The 21,139-nt window shown below is 38.7% G+C and overlaps 1 protein-coding gene across 5 annotated transcripts in view; it reads right to left on the minus strand.

Moving 5' to 3' along the window:
- Positions 1-3,343: 3,343 nt before the first annotated feature.
- Positions 3,344-21,139, minus strand: part of PGM2L1 (phosphoglucomutase 2 like 1) — a 104,091-nt gene continuing 86,295 nt past the window's right edge. For all 5 annotated transcript variants that reach the window (XM_081798823.1, XM_081798822.1, XM_081798821.1 and 2 more), the window contains 9 exons: positions 19,679-19,872; positions 18,656-18,845; positions 18,244-18,341; positions 17,413-17,593; positions 15,414-15,507; positions 14,735-14,864; positions 14,311-14,500; positions 10,993-11,126; positions 3,344-9,294 (listed from right to left, as the gene is read on the minus strand). In XM_081798823.1, coding sequence (XP_081654949.1) covers positions 9,189-9,294; positions 10,993-11,126; positions 14,311-14,500; positions 14,735-14,864; positions 15,414-15,507; positions 17,413-17,593; positions 18,244-18,341; positions 18,656-18,845; positions 19,679-19,872 — 1,317 coding nt within the window. In that variant the 3' untranslated portion in view covers positions 3,344-9,188. The remainder of the gene's footprint in view (positions 9,295-10,992; positions 11,127-14,310; positions 14,501-14,734; positions 14,865-15,413; positions 15,508-17,412; positions 17,594-18,243; positions 18,342-18,655; positions 18,846-19,678; positions 19,873-21,139) is intronic.

Below are 21,139 nucleotides of genomic sequence, written 5' to 3' on the forward strand. Positions count from 1 at the left end.
CTTCAGTAGTAGCTAAGGAAGGAGATGGACAAGGAAGGATGGTCCAGAGGGCAGAGCCAAGAGGCGCAGAGATCCATGGATTAGGGAGTCACTCCCAGGGAGTAGAACCCAGGCCCGAGCAAGGAAGATTCCTTCTTCCAGGCTAGAGGCCCGGACAGCGTTTGTCTAGCTAGAGTCAGAATTGCTCTGTTTAAGGAAGACTATGGACCTTTCACGCTTCTCGTTCTTGAATGAAATGTCTGTTGAGGTTATCCTGCCTCTGTCTCATTGTACACTCTCAGAACGATAGTTGGAACCAGTCAGGAGACCTAAGTATTAGTCCCAGATTTGCCACTGACCAGCTCTGTGACTCAGGGGATCCACTTCTCTTTGGACCTTAGTTTTCATCTGAATAGAGGTAGGAAGGGCCCTTTCTGACTGAAGACTAAGTAAGATTTATTGAAAGCCATCCTCAGGGCATGGGGGCAAAAGCAGCAGAGTGGGAGTAAGACAACTTAGGTTCTGTAGAAATCCACTCTGTGGACTCCAGTGGATCCCTGGCCTGACCTTCAAGCTTCCCTAATTGTAAAGAGAAATGCTTGCATTGAATTTGGGTTCCTTGCCGAGCAGACGTGAGGAGTCTGTCTTGTGGGACATGGATCCCTGTCCACCAGTCCCGTCAGTCGTGGGACTGGCGAACAACTGGAAAAAACTGATCCAGTTGCTGTTTTTTTTTCTGCCCTTGCTCCCTGCCCACAAGGGAATACATCTCTCCTAACCCTCCCCCATACCAGCTTGCCTTATTAGCCTCAGGTTGATTTTTTTCCTTCCGTTTATGACTTTGCTGCAGCCAAAATCTGGCTGGAAGCCCTCTAGCAAATCTCAAGGACTTCCCAGTCTTCACTCACTTATTTCTTTGCCTTGAGTGGAATGCACTCATCTACGATGTGTGCCTCCTCCCCTTTGCTTATTCACAGCCTACTTGCCTTTGAAAACTCAGCTCAAATTCCGATTCGGTTCACTTCAGCTGAACTTTTTTTTTTTTTGAGCGCTCATTCTTTGCTTGGCTCCGTTCTGGGCACTGGGGGTTCTGCCTTGAGTCAGTCAGTTCCAGCCCTCCGGGAGCTCACAATTGACTGGTTGACTGGGAGAGTCCAGTACACAAGCAGATCGTTTAGTCATGGTGTGGGATGTGCCAGCACAGAGGATAGCAAAGGGAGCTGCGGCAGTATGGAGCAGGGCCCCTGCCCAGCTTGGCTGGTGGCAGGTGGGGGGTGGGGATGGGGGGGGTGGGAAACAGGCAGGAAAGGCTCTTTGGAAGCCATGATGCTTGAGTTGAGGGTTAGGGGAGGAGTTGTTTGCGAAGTGAAGAGGCATTAAGCGCCACAGGCAGAGCCCCCCTCCCTGCCAGTCTGCTGTGCTGCTCCCATATGAGGGGGAAATCCACCTTTTACTACTCTGGGCTGGTACCACCATTTCTAGTCTATTAATGCTGGATTCAGCTCTTTGAAAACTGTCCAGGTCGTGATCAGGAAGGTAAGAGGATGGCCATACAAGGAACAGTCGCTGAATTGTGCATATTTAGACTGAGGGGAAAGGACTTTGAGTGAAAAGGAAATGAGGTTTTGAATAAGATTGAGCTTCCAAGTACAACCAAAGTGTAGAAGCTGCCGGAGGCTGATTTCAGCTGAACACAAGAAAGAACTCGCTACTGGCCTTTCTTTAAAAGGGTATAACTTGTCTTGGCAAACTGTCACGGGAGAGGTTAAGAGAGATATCTCCATTTGGTAATCAGATTATGGGAACTGATGAGAGCTGGATAAGATGACCTTTAAGGTTCTTTCCAAGGGTGGGTTTTCTCATACCAACTCCCCACCCCCACCACTGCTTCAGAGACCTTCTGCTTATGCCTTTCTGTACTCTCACCTGCTGACTTAAGTCCAAGCTCCACGGCAGAGCACACAGGGCCCTCTCCACTCACACCCTTATTCAGTATAGCAATACCAAACCACTTAGAGTTCTCGGCATGCTCATGCTGTGTTCTGTGCTTAAGATGTCCTCCCTCTTCCTTTGCCTTCCCCATAATTTCCAATTGGCCAATTAACTCTCTCCCACTGTGTTTTTTTTATTTTTATTTTTATTTTATTTATTTTTTAAGGGGGAAGAGGGAGAGGGAGAGAGAGAATCTCAAGCAGGTTCCATGCCTAGCACAGAGCCCGATGCCAGGCTCCGTCTCACAACCCTGAGATCATGACCTAAGCTGAAATCAAGAGTCGGACGCTTAACTGACTAAGCCACCCAGGCGCCCCACTCTCCCACTGTGTCTTGATTGAAGGGTAACTGTAGTGGCCTGCCTCCTACTACCATTCAGAGGGAAGCTGGGATGGGGGGGTCAAATCCTTCCTTTATTAGTTTCTGGTTTCAGCTAGGAGGAAGGCTTGTGACAAAAGTCTAGCCAGCTGGGCCTTCTCTCTAATGCTTTGAATCCAAAGACATATGGAATAGATAAATGTGATCTGGTGGAGTGGGGGTAGTGGGAACAGTGTCCTGAACAGACTGTTCCAGCAATAACATGGTTGCTGTGTCTTTTTCCTACTTTTTAGCCTTCTAGAGTGCCCTTGGTACCAACATATTTCCAAGTCAATAAATATTGATAACATGAAATAATGAAGCACAAGGATAAAGGTCAAAGACTTGATTTAAAGCAAATTGCATGCAAGACTGGGCTATTTAATGATTAGAACCTTAGAACTAGAGAGGAAAATAAAGATAAGAGAATGGTCACATCACTAACAGAAATGAGGAAGTGCTAGTTTAGGGAGGACAGGGAGGAAGGATGGGGAATAACAGATTTTTATTATAATATATATATTTAACTTTTTATTATGTTAGCTAACATGGGTAGACAAATTAAGTCAAATTAAGTCAACCGAAGGAATGAAAGGCAAAAATAAGATGGAAAGGACTTTAATATTAATATTCTGGGACTTCTTTTTTTTATTTTTTATTTGAGAGAGTGAGCAAGAGAGAGAGCATGAACAGGGGGGAGGGGCAGAGGGAGAAGGAGGGGCAGACTGTCTGCAGAACAGAGCCCGATGTGGGACTCGATCCCAGGACCCTGGGATCATGACCTGAGCCAAAGGCAGATACCTAACCGACTGAGCCACCCAGGTGCCCCTTCTTCTGGGACTTCTGACGAACGAATCAATACATATTTACCAAATAATAAGCTAGAATGTTCATTTAAGCTCAAAGTAGATTCTAGGTATACCATGCATATATTTCAGAAACATGTTCTACTTGGATAGCAAACTTTATGAACCACACAGTAACTAAGATAATAAAAATTACACAGAAAGTCATGCCTATAAAGAGGCTGTTTATTACTGATAACACTTCATTTGGCTAAAAGCACAAGAAATTCACACACCAACACTTCAAGTGCAAATTCTCACAGGCGGTACTTATGATACACCCTGGCATTTTCATCAGAAAAAAAGAAAGAAAATGTTGACAAAAAACCGGTAAAACAAGAGCACATTTTTGATCTACTGCTACACGGTCAGAAAAATAATTCATTCTTAACTGCATATATTTTATCTGGCATATTCAGTGACGTATACAAAGTTTATTTTAGCCTAAAACAAGAAGGCCTTACAATATATACAGACGCAGACTCTTGCTTGAGTGCCTCTTGTGAGATATATGATGAATCGTAACAGTGGACAAAAGTATATCAAATCGTATCAAGTTAGTTGTGACTCACTTGGAAGGTAGCACTGGGAGGCTCAAACTGGCACCTATACCCAGTGATATTAAGTCTACATAGATACTTTCTTGGCCTACTTGGCCAACACCTTGTTTTGAGTGTAAAATACTAGGCATTATACATAATTTTCCAAATAGGAAATATGCTCTGCTCTCTCAAAAGAAACTGAGTATTTAAGGGTGTGCGTGCTTAATGAAGATGATTTGTTATAAATTTCAGTAATGAGAACTGTTTAAAAAAACTGAACCAGAAAATTAACATTTTTGATTGTTTCTTAAACTATTAGCTGCTTTAAAATACAATCCCCTAATTCCTTTTATCACCAACGAAGCATTCTGTAATAGGTACTATACTTGGGGGAGGGTGGGAGGGTATGAAAAATAATAAAACATGGTCTCTGCTCTCAGGGAGCTGATAGTCAGATGCTCCATCTCAGTCAAGGAATGCCAATGAATTAATGAAAACAAACCGGCCAACACCTCTGACAATGAGGTTCAGTGATAACATAACTGTTTCAGGTCAGTTTAATTTGGCAGTAATACTTTCAAAGTTCAGCTTTTAAAATGCAGGGAACAGGTTAGATATGTTCTATGTTTCTATTTCTCACGTTAAGGTCGGTGTGTGTACCACCAGGCAGATGCAGCAATTGAGGAGGGGAGGGGGAGACCATCGAGAGGCCCTATGATCAACACGGTGCTCCTTTCCAGCAGCACCAGCTTCTGTGAGGACTGAAGGAATCATTTTTACATCGAAACAGTTTTATTACGGGGAATGCAAAATTCAGCTTACATTTTAATGACAGAACACGAAATTTCATGAGCAGTAGACTGCTTCTGAGTTTGCGTTGGGTCCCTTCTCCCACATATTCATCATGTTCCTCTGCTTTAGGGTTATGCTGGTGGAAAAATTTGAGAAGCAGGGCGCCTGGGTGGCTCAGACGTTAAGCGTCTGCCTTCGGCTCAGGTCATGATCCCAGAGTCCTGGGATCGAGTCCCACATCGGGCTCCCTGCTCGGCGGGAAGCCTGCTTCTCCCTCTCCCACTCTCCCTGCTTGTGTTCCCTTCTCTCGCTGTGTCTCTGTCAAATAAATAAAATCTTAAAAAAAAAAAAAAAATTTGAGAAGCAAACTTTAGCATGCCATGTGCCCTTATCTTGGTCACTTTACTCATTCTTGTATGTCCTCTTTTTAAGGTATATAGTCTTGAAATAACAAAGAGAAAAGATGGTTTAATGAACGTAACAGTATGGTTAATATTTTAAAGTAACCAATGGTAAAACCTAATTTGGTTTTTTCAACTGGAACTAAAGAAAGTCATGCCGTGTCAAGTCCTGCAATGAAAGGTTCTCTTCTTTCCACCTGGACTTCTTATGGCTTATGGTAAGATGTTCTGGGGGACAAATGTGAAAAAAGATTTCTTCAGATTTTGTGCTTTGGATGCCCCAAGTACAAGGACACCTGAAATAAAATGTGAGATCAACTGACCATCCATTTTGATTGGTAGGACTCTTTCCTCATCAATTTCTAGAGCAATCTCAGAAAAACAAGTGAATTATAAAAGGCCATAATAAATTAGCATATAGTAGTATCCAGACGGACCCAAAAAGGCTATGAAATAGATTTAAAATTACTTCTTACAATGTCTTAAATATTCTCACAATAATGACAAAATAATCAAAAGTCAAAAAAAATCCAAACATAGTTTATGAATCAGTTTAAAGCATTCTGAATGAATACAGTTAAGATTTCTTATCAGTGAGGTAATAGAGCGATAGCTTTTCACAGTAACAAAATGTAGGAGGGCACCTAGGGAAGGAGGGAGGTAGAGAGGAAAAGGCATAAAATAAATTTATCCAAGCAAAATTTGGATTTTTCAAGCATCACAAACATCAGTGGAAAACACTGGAAAGAAATACCAGTAGCAGCAGTTCATAGAACAATTTCTCCATTAAACTCCAGCTAATATCTCTGTTGCATCCACTCCAGAAGCAACCTCCTAAAGAGACAAGAGGCCTATTTTCTATATAAGGATATTCCTAAAGTATCCAATCTCTTAGAACCTCTCTGTCTGCTGAAGTTACTACATGCAAAAAACAAAACCCTCAAATATCCTATAATGCTATACATTCTTCAAGATGAACAAAATGGTGTTCAAGTCTCACTTAATTTGCCAGGTTAAACTAAAAAGAATATCTAAGCAGGTCTCTGTGCAGTGAATAAAGACTGCACTCATGCATCTACTACTCAACATATACAAAAACTCTCTTGTGAGCTAAATTCTTCTAGATAGGGAGCGAAACTCAAATGTTACTTTCAGTGCTCTCTATGACATCATCATTGTTCCAACCTGAGTTTTAAAAAAAAATTTCGGAAGAAACCTTTAAAAAAAGACATTTAGTATATCCCTTAATATTTAAATCTGTCATTTAGTTTTTTTGAAAAGGTCCTTATTCTTTTTTCTGTCCTCACTGAAGATAGAGAACAGTTTGTCATATTACTTCTTACTTTGAGTCCTTTAATAAAAGATTCAACTAATAACTTAAGACTTATTAAATTATCTCAATAGCTTTCTCCCCTCCAGAGTTAAATGATCTGAATTCTTTGAACTTTTTCTCACAATCTCTGTTGTATTCCTTTTTATTTCTGCTATGTCCTCTCCTCCCCCGCTCCTGGCAGGAATTGAATCAGTAAGAGGGGTACTTTTTCTCACCTCCTACAACTTGGTCTCTTTTTAGTGGTTGCTAATAAAGGAAAACAAAAGTTTCACTATCTATCTGCTCATCATTATAACAAATGCACATGGGTAAACAACTTGCCCACAGCCAGTTTAGTCCCTACTTTTAGAGAGGTAAGTTCGCCCTTCACAAGAAGCATTTCCTGTGCCATCTTATTGACCCTTCTTATTGTTTATTTCTACTGTTTATCTTCAGTGTATGCTTTGATCTTGCCCACTAGTTCATTCCTTTTCCCCAAAACTCTAGAAAAGCCCAGTTTTAATCTACACACTCAATGAGAATGGACTCATTTTCATGATATTGTTCATAAAGAAAAAGCTAAACAATGTAGAGCCCAAGGCTGAGACCTACACTCCAGCACTCTTGTCTTTCCTGGTCGGCTTGGGTTACTAAATTTACCCTGTTAGGCAACTGTACGCCACTATGTCAAGTTCATGTTCAATATCACGCTAATATAGACTTGAGAGCTTGGCTAGAACCAAATAATTCCCTTAATCTATACACATCGGGAACATTTGTAACATTTTGTTGATTTTAACCTTGGATTTTTACATTTTTGAGATAAGAATCTAAGCTTTAATAACTTTTCACCTTGATTAAGATGACATATTATATTAAATGTTGTATTATATTAAAGCACTCAAAACTGTTGTCTTTATAATCGAATGACAATCATGACATGGCTTTAGTGATTATGAATGGGTTAGCATATCATTTTAGCTCCACTTTGTTCTTCGGTCACTGAAACACAGATACTAAGCCAAATATACATATTTTTCATATATATAGCATTGTTCATACTAGTTGGTAGAATATAGGCCATCTCCTAAATTACATTCTACATTCCTAAAAGCAAATAAAACAAAAAAGTCTGCACATTTCTTCTTCAGTACAAAGCCTTTGAAAACAAAGTCATTCAGAAGTATAGTGCTCTACACTTAGCTAGCTGTCTATTATCTACAGTCATATGAGATCTAGCTATAGGAAAGGAAGTAATAAATTAACTATAGTGGCAATACAATAATTTGAAAATTATATTTGCACTATGGGTTCAACCAAATGTTAGCTGATAGAGCTGCAACAAACCATACCATTATTTACTAAATAGTCTAATCAGTTTAAATGTTATATTATTATGATTATTTAGGAAATAAACACTCTAATGCCAGTTATGTCCCATTAGCAATTTGTTTAGTACAATTACACCCAAGGTCTTGTTATTGTTACCTCTTAACTATACCACATGTGTTTAAGTATTCTGTGAGTTGTATAGGACAGGATACACTTTAAGAAAATAAAATAACATTAAATTAAATTACATTAGTACTTCTCTCGTAAGACTTTTTTAGAAGACTGGAGAATCAACCAAAAGTGACCTTCCAAAATTTTTTTCCACACTGAGGGGCACCTGAGTGGCTCAGTCAGTTAAGCCTCCAACTCTTGGTCTCAGTTCAGGTCTTGATCTCAGGGTCATGAGTTCAAGCCCCACACTGGGCTGGCTCTACGCTGGGCATGGAGCCTACTTGAAAAAAATATGCAAAAATTTTTTTCCACATTGAAAGAGAAATACTCTTGGGATCAGAAATTCTACAGTAGCCAGCATGATATTAGAATAAACTGGACTTTAGTTTTAAAACATGTAGTTTTAGTGTTAGATAACACCTAAAATCTGGATATTTTATTTCTTAGTAAAATTAGCATTACTTCATCTGATAAACGAATAAATCTACTTATAAAAATGTAATTCCAAAGTCAGATTTTTAAATAAATTCAGAGCTCCTTTCTCAGTTCAGATTTTTTCTTTACCTGAAGGCTGTATTATTGACATTAATTCTTACAAGAAGATCCTTAAGCACAGTTACATTGAGTCTGATTTTATTAGGATTTTTATTTACATTCCTAAGATTTTTAAAGGGGCAAACTGATCTGATATAGAGGGGAAGCACCTACATAGTTTGGTCTGAAATAACTGTCTGAAAATTAACTGACTAAATCATATTCCATGCAGGAACACTGTTTTAATTCACACCATACCCTGAGAAGGCACCAAGAAATCTGACAAGAACGAAGCCACTAGGAGCATGGCCACTATTGTTTCACGTTTGGTAAACGTCAGAATTTTAAATACATACAATAAATTTACACTGCACCAAGAGCACCTGAAACCACATATGGTAACATCTGTTCTAAGCTAGAAATGCTAATACCCGATTTCAAATACTCTACACTTTTTTAAGTTAATACCTATGACGTAATAGTGACCCTTTCCCACACTATGCTGGCAGCAATGCCATTTTCTTGTCAATTTTATAGACTAATTTCCTTAACTAACTCTATAACTATATAACATTTATCTGCCTTTTAAAAAAAACCGTGCTATACACAATTACAATAATGGAACTAAGCTTAATCACACTTCAATAAGAAAACTCACTTATGTATTGGTTTTTTTTTTTTTTCTGTTAAAGGAAGAACAACGCGTTACGAGAATACTTTCAATGCAATGACATTTGTTCAAGATTATGAAAAAATTTGAATCCTTTCTCTCAAGACCATTTCCTTTCGAATTTATACAGTTTGTTGCGTCAGCCGACCAAAGGAAAGCAAATCAAAGTACAAAGGTACTTGGCCAGATGAGATAGAGAACGCTAACATGACTTCAACGCATGGAGTTCCGGGTTGTTCTGTTCTACGTGCCAGTGCAAAGTCATGGCGTAGAACGCCAGATCAGTCCATTTTTACTGGGCTCAAGAAAATTCTCAATCAGAGCTTCAATGAGTTTCCTCAATTCCTCTTCTAGGAAGGCAGTGTCGCTGAAGAGAAAGATGAAGAGTTTCGAAAGTCTTGATTTTCATCACTTTAAATTTTGTTTAAGTTGTTATAATTTTAAAAGGGGACGATTAAACACTTTGTAAACCAAAAAGAAGTTCACTCAGTTAAAACAAAACAAGACCAAAGGTGGGGAAAAAATCACACACAAGAAAACAACCATGATCACAAACTGAAGTTGAACCGCATTAAAGGGAGTTCCTTGGTACACGATACATGGATGAGTTTTGGTGTATCTACAGATTTTTCTCCTGGGTCAGGCAATTTAATGGTCCAGAACACCAATACCAGGTATTATGCTAAAATGGCTTCCTGAAATACTTTGAAGAACACCCATAGATATTATGGGATGATATGGCATGACTCAGATACAGAGGAGTGATGGGACTAAAAAAATAAGATGCTTAAAAAATAAATGGACATTTACACGTATGTGCTTCAAGGCATCACTGCTGTTGCCCAAAACATTTCTAGGAAAGCCTCTTTTCAACTGCCTTCATGGTCATTTGTTATTACCTTAATAATCATCCTTTATTTTTAATCAAATATAGCATTACCCAATTTGGTTTCCTTTAAACTCTACTCTGAATGACTTCAGGATGTCTTTTTTTGCCCCCAAAGGGAATAAAATCTACTCTTAAATGCAAAGATTTAGGGACATACAAAATGATGTACCTTGGACTCGGAAGGCAATTCTAAAAAATCTCTTTCCCAAAATATACTGATCAGTGACATTATAGAAGGTACTACTCTTTTAATGAGTTTAAATAGCCTTTGAATATGTTTATTAAAGTCAATTTAGTGGCAATTCATACTCTTAAAAGGAAATAAATTGGGCAGATTAAGTCAAATCACAATAGATGTAAGAAATAAAGAAATTATTTGTTGATCATTTCTTTATGTTCATCATTTAATAGTTAAAGCTCACAAAACCTTCCCAGTAATAAAAATTCACTAAAATTTTAAAATTCAATTCCCAAATGGTCCAGCTGCTTTGGAAAATAGTCTGGCAGTTCCTCCGAAAGTTAAACATAGAACTACCATGTGACCCAGCAATTCTCCACCTACATATAGACCCAAGTGAAATGAAAACCTGTCCACACAAAAACTTGTGCACAAACATTTGTAGCACGGTTATTTGTAATATTAAAAATGTGGAAATAACCCAAATGTCCACCACCTGATAAAAGGATAAAAAAAAAAAAAGTGTTATATCTATACAACAGAATAGTATTAGGCCAAGAAAACAATTTAAAAAAAAAAATAAAGTGATTCGTGCTACAACACGGATGAACTTTGAAAACATTAAAGTAGAAGATGCCAGTCACAAAGGGCCATATGTTGTATGATTCCATTTATATGAAATGTCCACAATAAGCAAGTCAATAATGACAGATAGTAGATTGGTGGTTGCCTAGGGCTAAGATGGCAAGTGACTGCTAATGGGTATGGGACTTCTTTCTGAGGGGATGAAAATGTTCTAAAATTGTTCTAGTAAAAAAAATTTTGATTGTAGTGATCTTTGCACAACTCTGAATATACTAAAAACCACTGAACTGTATGCTTTGAATGGGTAAACTGTATAGTATGTGAATTTTATCTCAATAGAGCCTATATATATATATATAAATATATAAATCTAAATATATATGTGTATATATATTTAAAAAGCCAATTCTTACCTCTGCTTGGGGGATGCACACATCTCTGCATAATACTTTATCTTTGGTTCTGTCCCACTTGTCCGAAGAGTAGCGACACAGCCATTTTGAAAAGTGAATGTAATCATTTGGCTGTTTTTACTTACAGGCAGCACCTATGCACAAGGTGAACAACAGCTGAGTTACACTCGGTACCTTTTTTCATTTTCAAGAGCTGTAAAATATACTCTACTTAGGTGAGGTACCTAAAGGAGTCAAAGTCATAGAAACAGGAAGTCGAAGGCCATTGGCAAGGGGTGGCGTAAGGGGGAAATGGGGAGTTGTTTAATGGGTATGGAGTTTCAGTTCAGCAAGATGAAAAAGTTCTGGACATCTCCTGCACAACAAGGTAGACAGAGTTAACACTATGGACTGCATGTTCAAAAATAGTTACAGTGGTAAATTTTGTTACGTGTTTTTTACAATTAAAAATATTTTTTGAAAATTATAAAATACAAAAGATTACATGCATAATAATTCATAAATATGCCATTTACTGAACATTTATAATCATACAGGCATTGGGTTATATACCTTACACACACGATCTCCAGGCCTCAGCAACAATCTTCCAGGGTAAATATTACTGCCAATTTACTGACATGGCTCAAAAAGAGTAAATGACCTGGTCAAGGTAATCAGCTAAAGTGGCAGAGCAAGAAGTTGAAGCCAGGTCTGTCTGTATCAAAGTCCAAACTGCCTCTACATTTGCAAAGGGCTTTATAAGTTCGAAGCTCTTTCTTTTTTTTTTTTTTTTTTAAAGATTTTATTTATTTATTCATGAGAGACAGAGAGAGAAGCAGAGGGAGAAGCAGGCTCCCCGCTGAGCAGGGAGCCCGACGTGGGACTCGATCCCGGGACTCCAGGATCATGACCTGAGCCGAAGGCAGACGCTTAACCATCTGAGCCACCCAGGCGCCCCGAAGCACTTTCATAGACAGTTTATCAATCATCTCCAAAGCAGAGTGCACGTGTCCTAGAGGACAGGCAAAATAATCCACTGGGGTACAAAAAAATTTTATATTTTTTACCTAAAAGTTAAAAAAGGAAATGAAGCTTTACTGACGTTGAACATACGGATTCATACTAGTACCCTTCCTGGACCACAGGTCAGTCTGGGAAGGTATCTTGGGGGAACTGTGGTGGTTGTATAGGACAGAGGTGGTGCCTTTCATCAGGTGTCCAGAGCCTGGTCCTCTCCTTGAAACCCCTCCCTCAGTTAGTGGTGCTACCATACACCAGCTGCTTAAGACAGAGACCTTGCTCCCCTCTTTTTCACTCACAGACCATCAGCTAGCAAGTCCTGTCTATTCTAGTCTTTATTTAACTCAACTTTGTCCAACTCTCTCCATCACTACTGCTACTGTATTTAATTCAGGCTCCCATCATGTCTCATCTTATTACTGAAATAGAGTACTAACTGACCTTCCCGCCTGGGAGTTTGCCTCTCTCTAACCCACCGTGTGTGCCATTCCTCCTTGAACTCCACACTACAGTTGTAGAGGACTCTTTGTGGTTCTTTGGAGGAGAATATGCCTTCCTACCTCCAGACCTAGCACTTGCTGCTCCCTTTGCCTGAATACTCACCGTTCCTCCTCCATCTGGATAACTCCTATTACTCATACTCAGCTCACTGAAGTCCCCTAGAATGTCTTCTGTAAGCCTTCCAGATCTGAGCATCTGTGCTCTTCCATGGCATCTTATGCACCCCCTGGTCCTTTTATCATTTTGTAAAGTAATCCTTGCTTACTTCCATTTCCCCACTAGACTCCTGAGTGCAGAAACAGTGCCTTTCTCATTGCTCCTTCTCCAGTGTGCCAATATCTGTAGCACCGAAGGGCTTTGATAAATGCCTGTTGAACACACAGAAAGCAATCTGGAGTGTGAAGAAAACACTCAGGAGGTCTTTGACACTTACTATGTGACTGCTGGGGTAAATTAACAATGTCTACAGTACCTGCCTTACAAAATTGTTGTAAGCATCTATGGAGAACAGATAGAAAAGTACTTTGAATAAGGACTATCATAAACCTTAAAGGGAGTTAATAGGAAAAAAGCATCACACCAAGAACTACTCTGAGCACAACAACATTAGTGAAATAAAAAGAAGAAAAAATTTGGTTCTTCTCTTCAAGTAGTTTACAAAAATAGAAAGATAGATACCAGTAACTGGGAATGAATATTTGTTGACTAGATGAATAGACACAAAAGGAATATGAGTTCTATTCTATACAAGAAATTGCAGATTTCCCAAAATATATTATGCCCCTAGCATCAGAGACAACATCAGGATATTATAAATGGAAATTAAGGCTAATAATCCTAACAATAACCATATAGATATGATCAGCAATTTATGGCATTTAAATATTTGTTGAGCCCCTACCATGTAGGCAGGAGCTTTGACAGGCATGGAGGTATGTCAGAAGTGGATCTGCCATGCACAACACAATGATAACATAAAATAGAAAGTGATAAATGACAAGAGTCAGGCCCAATATATAATGAAACCTCAGGAGGAAGATATCTAATTATGGGACCTGGAGGGTATGTGGAGGAGGTGACATCTGCCTGAAGTCTTAAATAACGCCTAAGATGTGGACCTGCAGCAGTAGGAAGGAGAGGCAGACTGGGGAAATAGCTTGAGCAAAAATATAGAAATTTATATTTTTATTTCTTTAAAGATTTTATTTATTTATCTGAGAGAGACAGATAGCCAGAGGGAGCACGAGGCAGGGGAGGGGCAGGGGGAAAGAGGGAGAAGCAGACTCCCAGCCGAGCCGGGAGCCCGACTTGACTTGGGTTTCAATCCCAGGACCCTAAGATCATGGCCTGAGCTGAAGGCAGACGACTAATTGAGCCACCCAGGTGTCCCCAAATACAGAAATTTTTAATAAAAATGTATGCATATAAGAAACTGTAAGTTGCTCTATTTGGATGCAGGTATAGGGACTAAGGTTGAAAAGGGAAATTGCAAATAGAAAGGTGTAACGGTGAGCTTTGAAACAAAAGGCTTTCAGACTTTATTTTCAACATCACACATTCTCGCTCTCTCTGTTCCTTTCTCTTTTTGTCTAATTCTCTTTCCCACCTCCCCACCCTCCAGGGAGGAGCATACACTTGGGGAGAGAGGAGGACAGGATCAGAGGCAGTGAGCCTGTCAGTGGCATTATAACTGCTCTGGAGAAAAGCAATGGATCCTAGTTTCAAAGACATTCACAGGCTTGAACTTCCACTATTTTACTATAGTACAAAGTAATACAAATTGTTAAAAAACTTAAAAAAAAAAAAGGTACTTACTGATTTCTTATTAGGCTGGCTGTTATCATAGCCAGTGGTAACGTCCCGTATGTGCAATATAGCAAATGTCCCACAGAATTTTGGATATTCTTTTGGAGAATCAAAATTGCGAAGCCTTTCAAATATACTTTTGATGGTACTTGGATCATAACACAAGAAATATGAAGTTTTCGAAATATGATAACCATATCTGCACAAAGATTTAAAGTGTTAAAATCAGATTTCAGATAACTCTTCAGAGAAGTATATAATAAAGATAAGCCTATTATAGTACTATGTAGAAAGTGGCAGTCTTTAGTTCAGTTTTTGAACTTTTTAGAAAGGACTGACTATTTTCAAAACCGAATTTAGAAAGCTAAAAGTAGGACCAAAAAAATGAGAAATTTGGCAATTGAAATGAGAAATTCATAATAATAGAACTTACTTTTCATAAACCTTAATCAGTTGCTGTTTCAATGTTATATTCATGGTTTCCAGGTAAGCTGCCATCTCGGCAGCAACTACGGCTGCACTCACCCCATCTTTATCCAAAACCGAAGTGCCACACAGAAAACCTAAGAATTAAAACACATTTTTATTTTTATTTTATTTTTTAAGATTTTTGTTTATTTGAGACAGAGAGAGGGCGTGCAGGAGCAGGAAGGAGGAGCAGAGGGAGGGGGAAAAGCAGGCTCCCTGCTCAGTGGGTAGGCTCCCCGCTCCACACTGAGCAGGGAGCCCGGATGGAGATGGGGCTTGATCCCAGGATGCTGGGATCATGACCTGAGCCGAAGGCAGACGCTTAACTGACTGAGCCACACGTTATTTAAAAAGGGGAAAACTTAAGCCTATAATAATTTCAATAGTTTTACATTTCTTCAGAAGAACCAATGAATTTAAGAGCCTACTAATAGATGAAACCCAGTAATACTAAAGGTACTTAGGGGACTTTTAAGAGTCTTCCCCCCCCCACCATGAAAAATGCATCTACATATTTCTGAGTTCTCTGTGGTTTTTACAACTCAAAATGCAAAACCAGAAGACAAAAATTCCTCTTCATAAACCTACTACATTTTAAAAAATGCTCTCATCAAATTTCAAAGATTTCAATATTTAGTACATACCAATCGACTCCTCAAATGCAAAAAGGACTTCTTTCCCATTTTCCAGGAGGTCTTTTATCCTACTTCCAATCCATTTAAAACCTGGTAATGTTTCCTGAAATGCAGAGAAGGCCACTCTAGTTAAATGACTCCTCATAAATATATCTAGAGAAAGGCCTGTCACTAAATGCACGTAACACTCTCATAGTGATCTTCTCTTACGTTTTTTGGTCCACACAGATTTATATCATGGTGAGCACATAGCCAGAAGTGCTTGGATTCATATTGCCACGACTGATAACCTACTATTTATTGAGCACAGAAATAGGTGATTTACACCAAATATAATCCAACATTTGTAAGTGGTGATCCATATAGTCACAAAGAAACATAAATACACACATGTATTATGATCATCTACTATTTATCAAGCACCGTTAACAGGCACTTTATATCATTGTTTTTTTGTTTGTTTACAAAAACTCTGTTGCTGAAACAGAGGCTCAGAGGCTCAGTGAATTTGCCCAAGACTATGCTGTATGTATGAGATGGAGCCAGGATTCACTTACACTGCTTCTCAGAAACTGTCATTTGGGCTGTACTATAAGTACTAATATAAGAGAACCTATGAAGGTTGTGATTTAGTCCCCCCGAGTAATCAAAGGCCATAAAGCTTTTTAATGATGTACTTTCAACATTATCACAGTGTATGCTTGAATCAAGTGTTCCTTACCACAATACCATAGACTAATTAAAACCAAGGAAGTTACTAAGCCCTTCTTTCATAATTGGATTCGAGGACTTTTCATCAGATGAGCTACTATTCACTTTAAAGACATGAACTGTTTTAGAGTCAACAGAAAGAACATGTAATAGACACTGATTCTAGAGCTCACCATTACTAACTTAGGATTCCCAATTCACCTCTCTACTTCCTCAGTGGGAAAAAATAAAAACCAAAACCTCTGCTACCCTCCCCAGAACCAACAACAAACACAAGGAAGCAAATTTATAATACTAGTCTTTACAATCATGTTCTTTTTTCTCTTTTGTGCTCTTTATACTTTTTTTTTTTTTTTTGCCATAGATATTGAGGAAAATGTTAACATTACCATAATTCAGAATCTTGGGCTTGAATAAATTTTCAATTTTTTCTCTTTAGCAATTTGTTGTTGTTTTTTTTTTAAAGTAGGCTCTGCGCTGGGTGTGGAGCCCAATGCAGGGCTTGAACTCACAACCGTGAGATTGAGACCTGAGCTGAGATCAAGAGTTGGACAATTAATGGACTGAGCCACCCAGGCACCCTGCTATTTGTATTTTTTTTAAAGCTTGAGATTGAAAGTTCTATTTCATTAAATTAGGTATAATTTTCTTTTATTCAGCCAATTAGAGTTAAGACCTGTAGCTTGGCTGTGGCTCAAGAAAAATGCCCACAGGTGTGACATTTGCACTGATATTTGACAAAGATGGCGGAGGAAAAGCAATTTAATTGGCATCAGTCCCAGAAGCTATAAAAATTGTCAGCTTAACTCTCTAAGGCTCACGAAAGTTAATGATCTGTGCTGAGAGAGAGTTATTATTTGTTTTTTGGATGTAGAATCATTGGGTCTTAATTTACAATTTAGAAGACTAAGTTTCTTAAGACTGAACCTGAAGAGCTTAAACAATGGTTGATGATACCTACAATTTTTTGGAATGGAGTTTCTGTTACTGATGAGGTCACTAGGAGCCAGATTTTCTCAGTATGAAAACCAGATTTTATTGTATGGAATAATAAGCATTAATGCAATTTTTAAAGAATATCTTATCTCAGTTCCAGAAATTCACATACTGGATGGATGGACTTGGCTCAAGGTGTCTAAACTGTCAAAAGATTAAGCAAGTGTTAACAGAATTTTAAAAAAAAGGGGGGGATTATAAATCAAATCAATACAAGTCAGTTTTGGTGGGGAGATGGCTTTAATGTATACACTTAGAAACTGATTGAGAAAAGTAGCACGCAGATTTTCTCTGTTCTTACTTCAAAATGAAATCCTTCTTTGAGTGCAATTGCCTTCAAAATTTTGGAAGAGACTGTGGTGGCTAACATATAAACGTTCTTCACATCAGCATTTCTTGATGTATTTTTCTTCCAGCAATCAAACATCCACCACCCAAACAAAGCTGCCAATTCATTCCCTGTGAAAACTTTCCAGTGACCACTGTAGAGAGAATGAAGATTCAAGTCAAGACTTTTGTAACTTCTCATTAAAATTTCTTGACCCTAAGACGTATAAATTACCATCCCTCACATAGGAAAATCCAAAAGCTATTATATGAGATTCTTGAGAAAACATTTAGGATTATTTCTAGCTCACCAGCAGTGAACTTAGGGTAGAAATGGCAACAATGTCTGTTGAAAAATTATTACACTGTAACTATTGTTCTCCTACTTAATGAGAGAAAAGTTATAATATGATGTCCTGTCTATATAAGGACATTTGTCACAACATTATAAGGGCAAAAATACATAGCAATCCAAAGGACCAAATTAGAAAACGATTATATTGATAAAGCAATCTGTTGGGCTATCATGCCTTTTTAAAAATTATATTTTAAACAATATTTAAGGACTGAAAAAAATGCTCATGGTACAATATTAAGTGGAAAACAATCAAAATATAAAAATATATGTAGCATAACAATTTTATAAAAACAAATATATCTTAAGGAAATATCAAAATATCAACCTAGGGGTTATTTTTGGATAGTGGACTTACAGGAAATTTATTTTCTTACTTTTTTATTATTTCCAATGAGCCTGTAAGACTTAAAATCAAAAACTCTTTTTCGAAGTTGAAGCTTTACTTACTTCTCCTGAAGCTCTGCCACTGCCAGCCGGTCTGCATCAGGATCTGTGGCTAGCACTACGCGGGCTTTTTCTTTCTCTGCCAGTCTCAAAGAAAGTTCCTGAAACAGTGAGCCAAATCACCAGATTGTATTCCAGAGGTTAAATTCAATGTTAATAATCCTACATGTAGGCACTATGTTAGTTGACATAAATTTGAGAAGGAATACAGTTTGACTAAATTTAAAATAAGCCTAGAAGTAGGGATATCCATCACAGAGATTTCAAATATAACAGGATATATGGTTCCAATAGAATTTAAATGATGTCCACGAAGGTGGTTTCTGTCTTTGTAAGTAATCTCTGAGTTGTCAATGACTTCTATTTGATGAAGTTTAATACACTAATAATAATGTAAATAGAGAAAAAAAAATACCAGCACAGATTCTCCTTCTTCAGGATTTGGGCATTTAACGGTAGAAAAGTCTGGATCAGGATCTTTTTGTTCTGGTACTGGAATTGGAGGCTTAAAACCAAATACTTGGAAAGCCAACTGCACATAGTCGTGTCCAACCCCATGGAAAGATGTATGTACAAATTTCAAGGTGGTCTTTGAGTTTAATTCCCTGTAAAGGAAAAGAATTATTCAATCGATATCATAAAACTTGGTGCTTGTGATATAATTAAAATAAGCTATAGAGAAGAAGCTAAAATTTATTTTTTAGGATGAAGAACAGATACTCAGCAAGCCAACGGCTTTCTAGCAATAGCGTTAGCTATTTATGGAACAGTTATGAAAATATGGAAATAAGGCAAAATCAAATTTTAGAGGAAATTTCCTAATCTCATATAGAGAATACATATATTTAGCTATAATCTTTTAACAGCTTTATTAAGAAGTACTTAATATACTCTACAATTCATCTATTTAAAGTGTACAGCTCAGTGGCTTTCACTATATTCATGGAGTTATTCAACCATTATACTATAATCAATTTTAGAACATTCTCATTATCCCCAAAAGAAACTCTACCCCAGAGCTGCCACCCCCTAACACTCCCATTCCTCCTATCCATAGGCAATCACTAGCCTCTGTCTGTTTCTGTCTCTGTAGATTTGCCTTCTCTGGACATTTTATATAAATGGAATCATACAATATGTGGTCCTTTGTAACTGGCTTCTTTCACTTAGCATGTTTCCAAAGTTTATCCATGTTGTGGTATGTATCAGTATTTCTTTTTACAGCTGAATAATATTTCATTGTATAGATATACCACAGTTTATTTATCCATTCATCAGTTGATGGATATTTGGGTTATTTCCACCTTTTAACTATGGTGATTGGTACTATTTAGCTATACTTTTAATATAATGAACAGACAACACATTTTTATCTCTATTTCTTTATTTGTTAATCTTATTATATGGTAATGCTATCCCTACATTCCCATTTGGATACCTGTGAAAACAGATCTTTTTAAGATCTTCCATGTATCTTCTGCAAATGTCCTGCAGAGGATCTCTCTTCAGTGGGCTGGTATCCACTAAATTATCATTCCAGGAACCATTCCAAGGTTCCACACATTCTTCGATACATTTCAGAATTTCTTTATCATGAGGAGATGTGATCTGAGCACCAGTTTCCCAATAAACCTAGGTGAGAGGTAAATACAGCTATAAGTACGTGAAATGTTGCCCAGATATTTTTAGCTACAGTAGAGATATTTGGCTTTAAAAAGAAGCATCCCAAATTAATTAAGTAGAAAATATCAATATGGGACCAACTTAATACCAAAGGATGTTGATGATAATGATGCTACAGGTACTCTTCAATAAAATGATCATGTATTGGGGAGAAAAGATGGCAGAGGAGAAGGGGACCCTATTCCAACTGGTCCCCGGAATTGAGCTGGATATCTACCAGACCACTCTGAGCACCCACGAAATCAGCCTGAGATGTAAGAAGATCTGGATCTCTACAAACAGAATATTGCAGGCAGTTGGTTTCGAGGTACCAAGTGGGTAGCCGTGGTTCCGCGGGCAGATATCGGAGGATAAATGGCAGCGGGAGGGAGCCTGGCCGTGGGGATCCTACACCGCTGGTGCACGATAGCCTCCCGCGCTGGGAACGGGCACAGACTCGCAGACCGATAGCAGCGGGGAAAGGACTTTAGGGCAGACCCCGGGACGGAAACCGGAGCGGCAGGGTCACGCCTGTGAACTGGGAGCAGCTGGCGGTTTTAGAAGCACAAAAGGCAGAGATGTGCCCTGACCTGGAGGCAGGACTGGGGTGCTGCGGAGGGGCGCACAACCCAGGACGCTGCAGTTTATAGCAGCACAGACAGAACGGAGATAGTGTGGCCTGGAGAGCTCACTGAAGAACAGACTGCGATCTCTCTGCTCTGAGGCAGAGGGTTGGAAATGGTCTCTTCTGCTCTGACTTGCGGAAGAGACGCAGAAAGCCACCAGGGAAAGCCGCCAGAAAACAAAAGCCCCCAAAACTGGTTACCACTGAGCCCATCCCCCGCCACAGGGGGGCAGGGCAACTCTGCCCAAATAGGGTTGCCTGAATAACAGCATGGCAGGCCCTTCCCCCAGAAGACAGGCTGGGAGAACAAGAGGCCAGCAGCCCTAAGGTCCCTAGAAAACAGGTGCATCTTGCTTGGGTTCTGGTCAATAATTTGGACTCTATACATTCCTTTAACCACCCATCAACAGAATGACTAGGAGGAGGAACCCCCAAAACAGGAAAGACTCAGAGATTATGACTTATGCTGCAGATTTACAAATGGATGCAGATATAACCAAGATATCGGAGACGGAATTCAGGCTAGCAATTGTGAAGACAATAGCTAGAATGAAGAAATCAATTAATGGCAACATAGGGTCTCTAAGGGCAGAAATGAAAGCTGGATTGGCA

The sequence above is a fragment of the Leptonychotes weddellii genome, chromosome 11, assembly GCF_054177405.1.
Source record: "Leptonychotes weddellii isolate Sample4059 chromosome 11, ASM5417740v2, whole genome shotgun sequence".
In the NCBI taxonomy this organism is placed as follows: domain Eukaryota; kingdom Metazoa; phylum Chordata; class Mammalia; order Carnivora; family Phocidae; genus Leptonychotes; species Leptonychotes weddellii.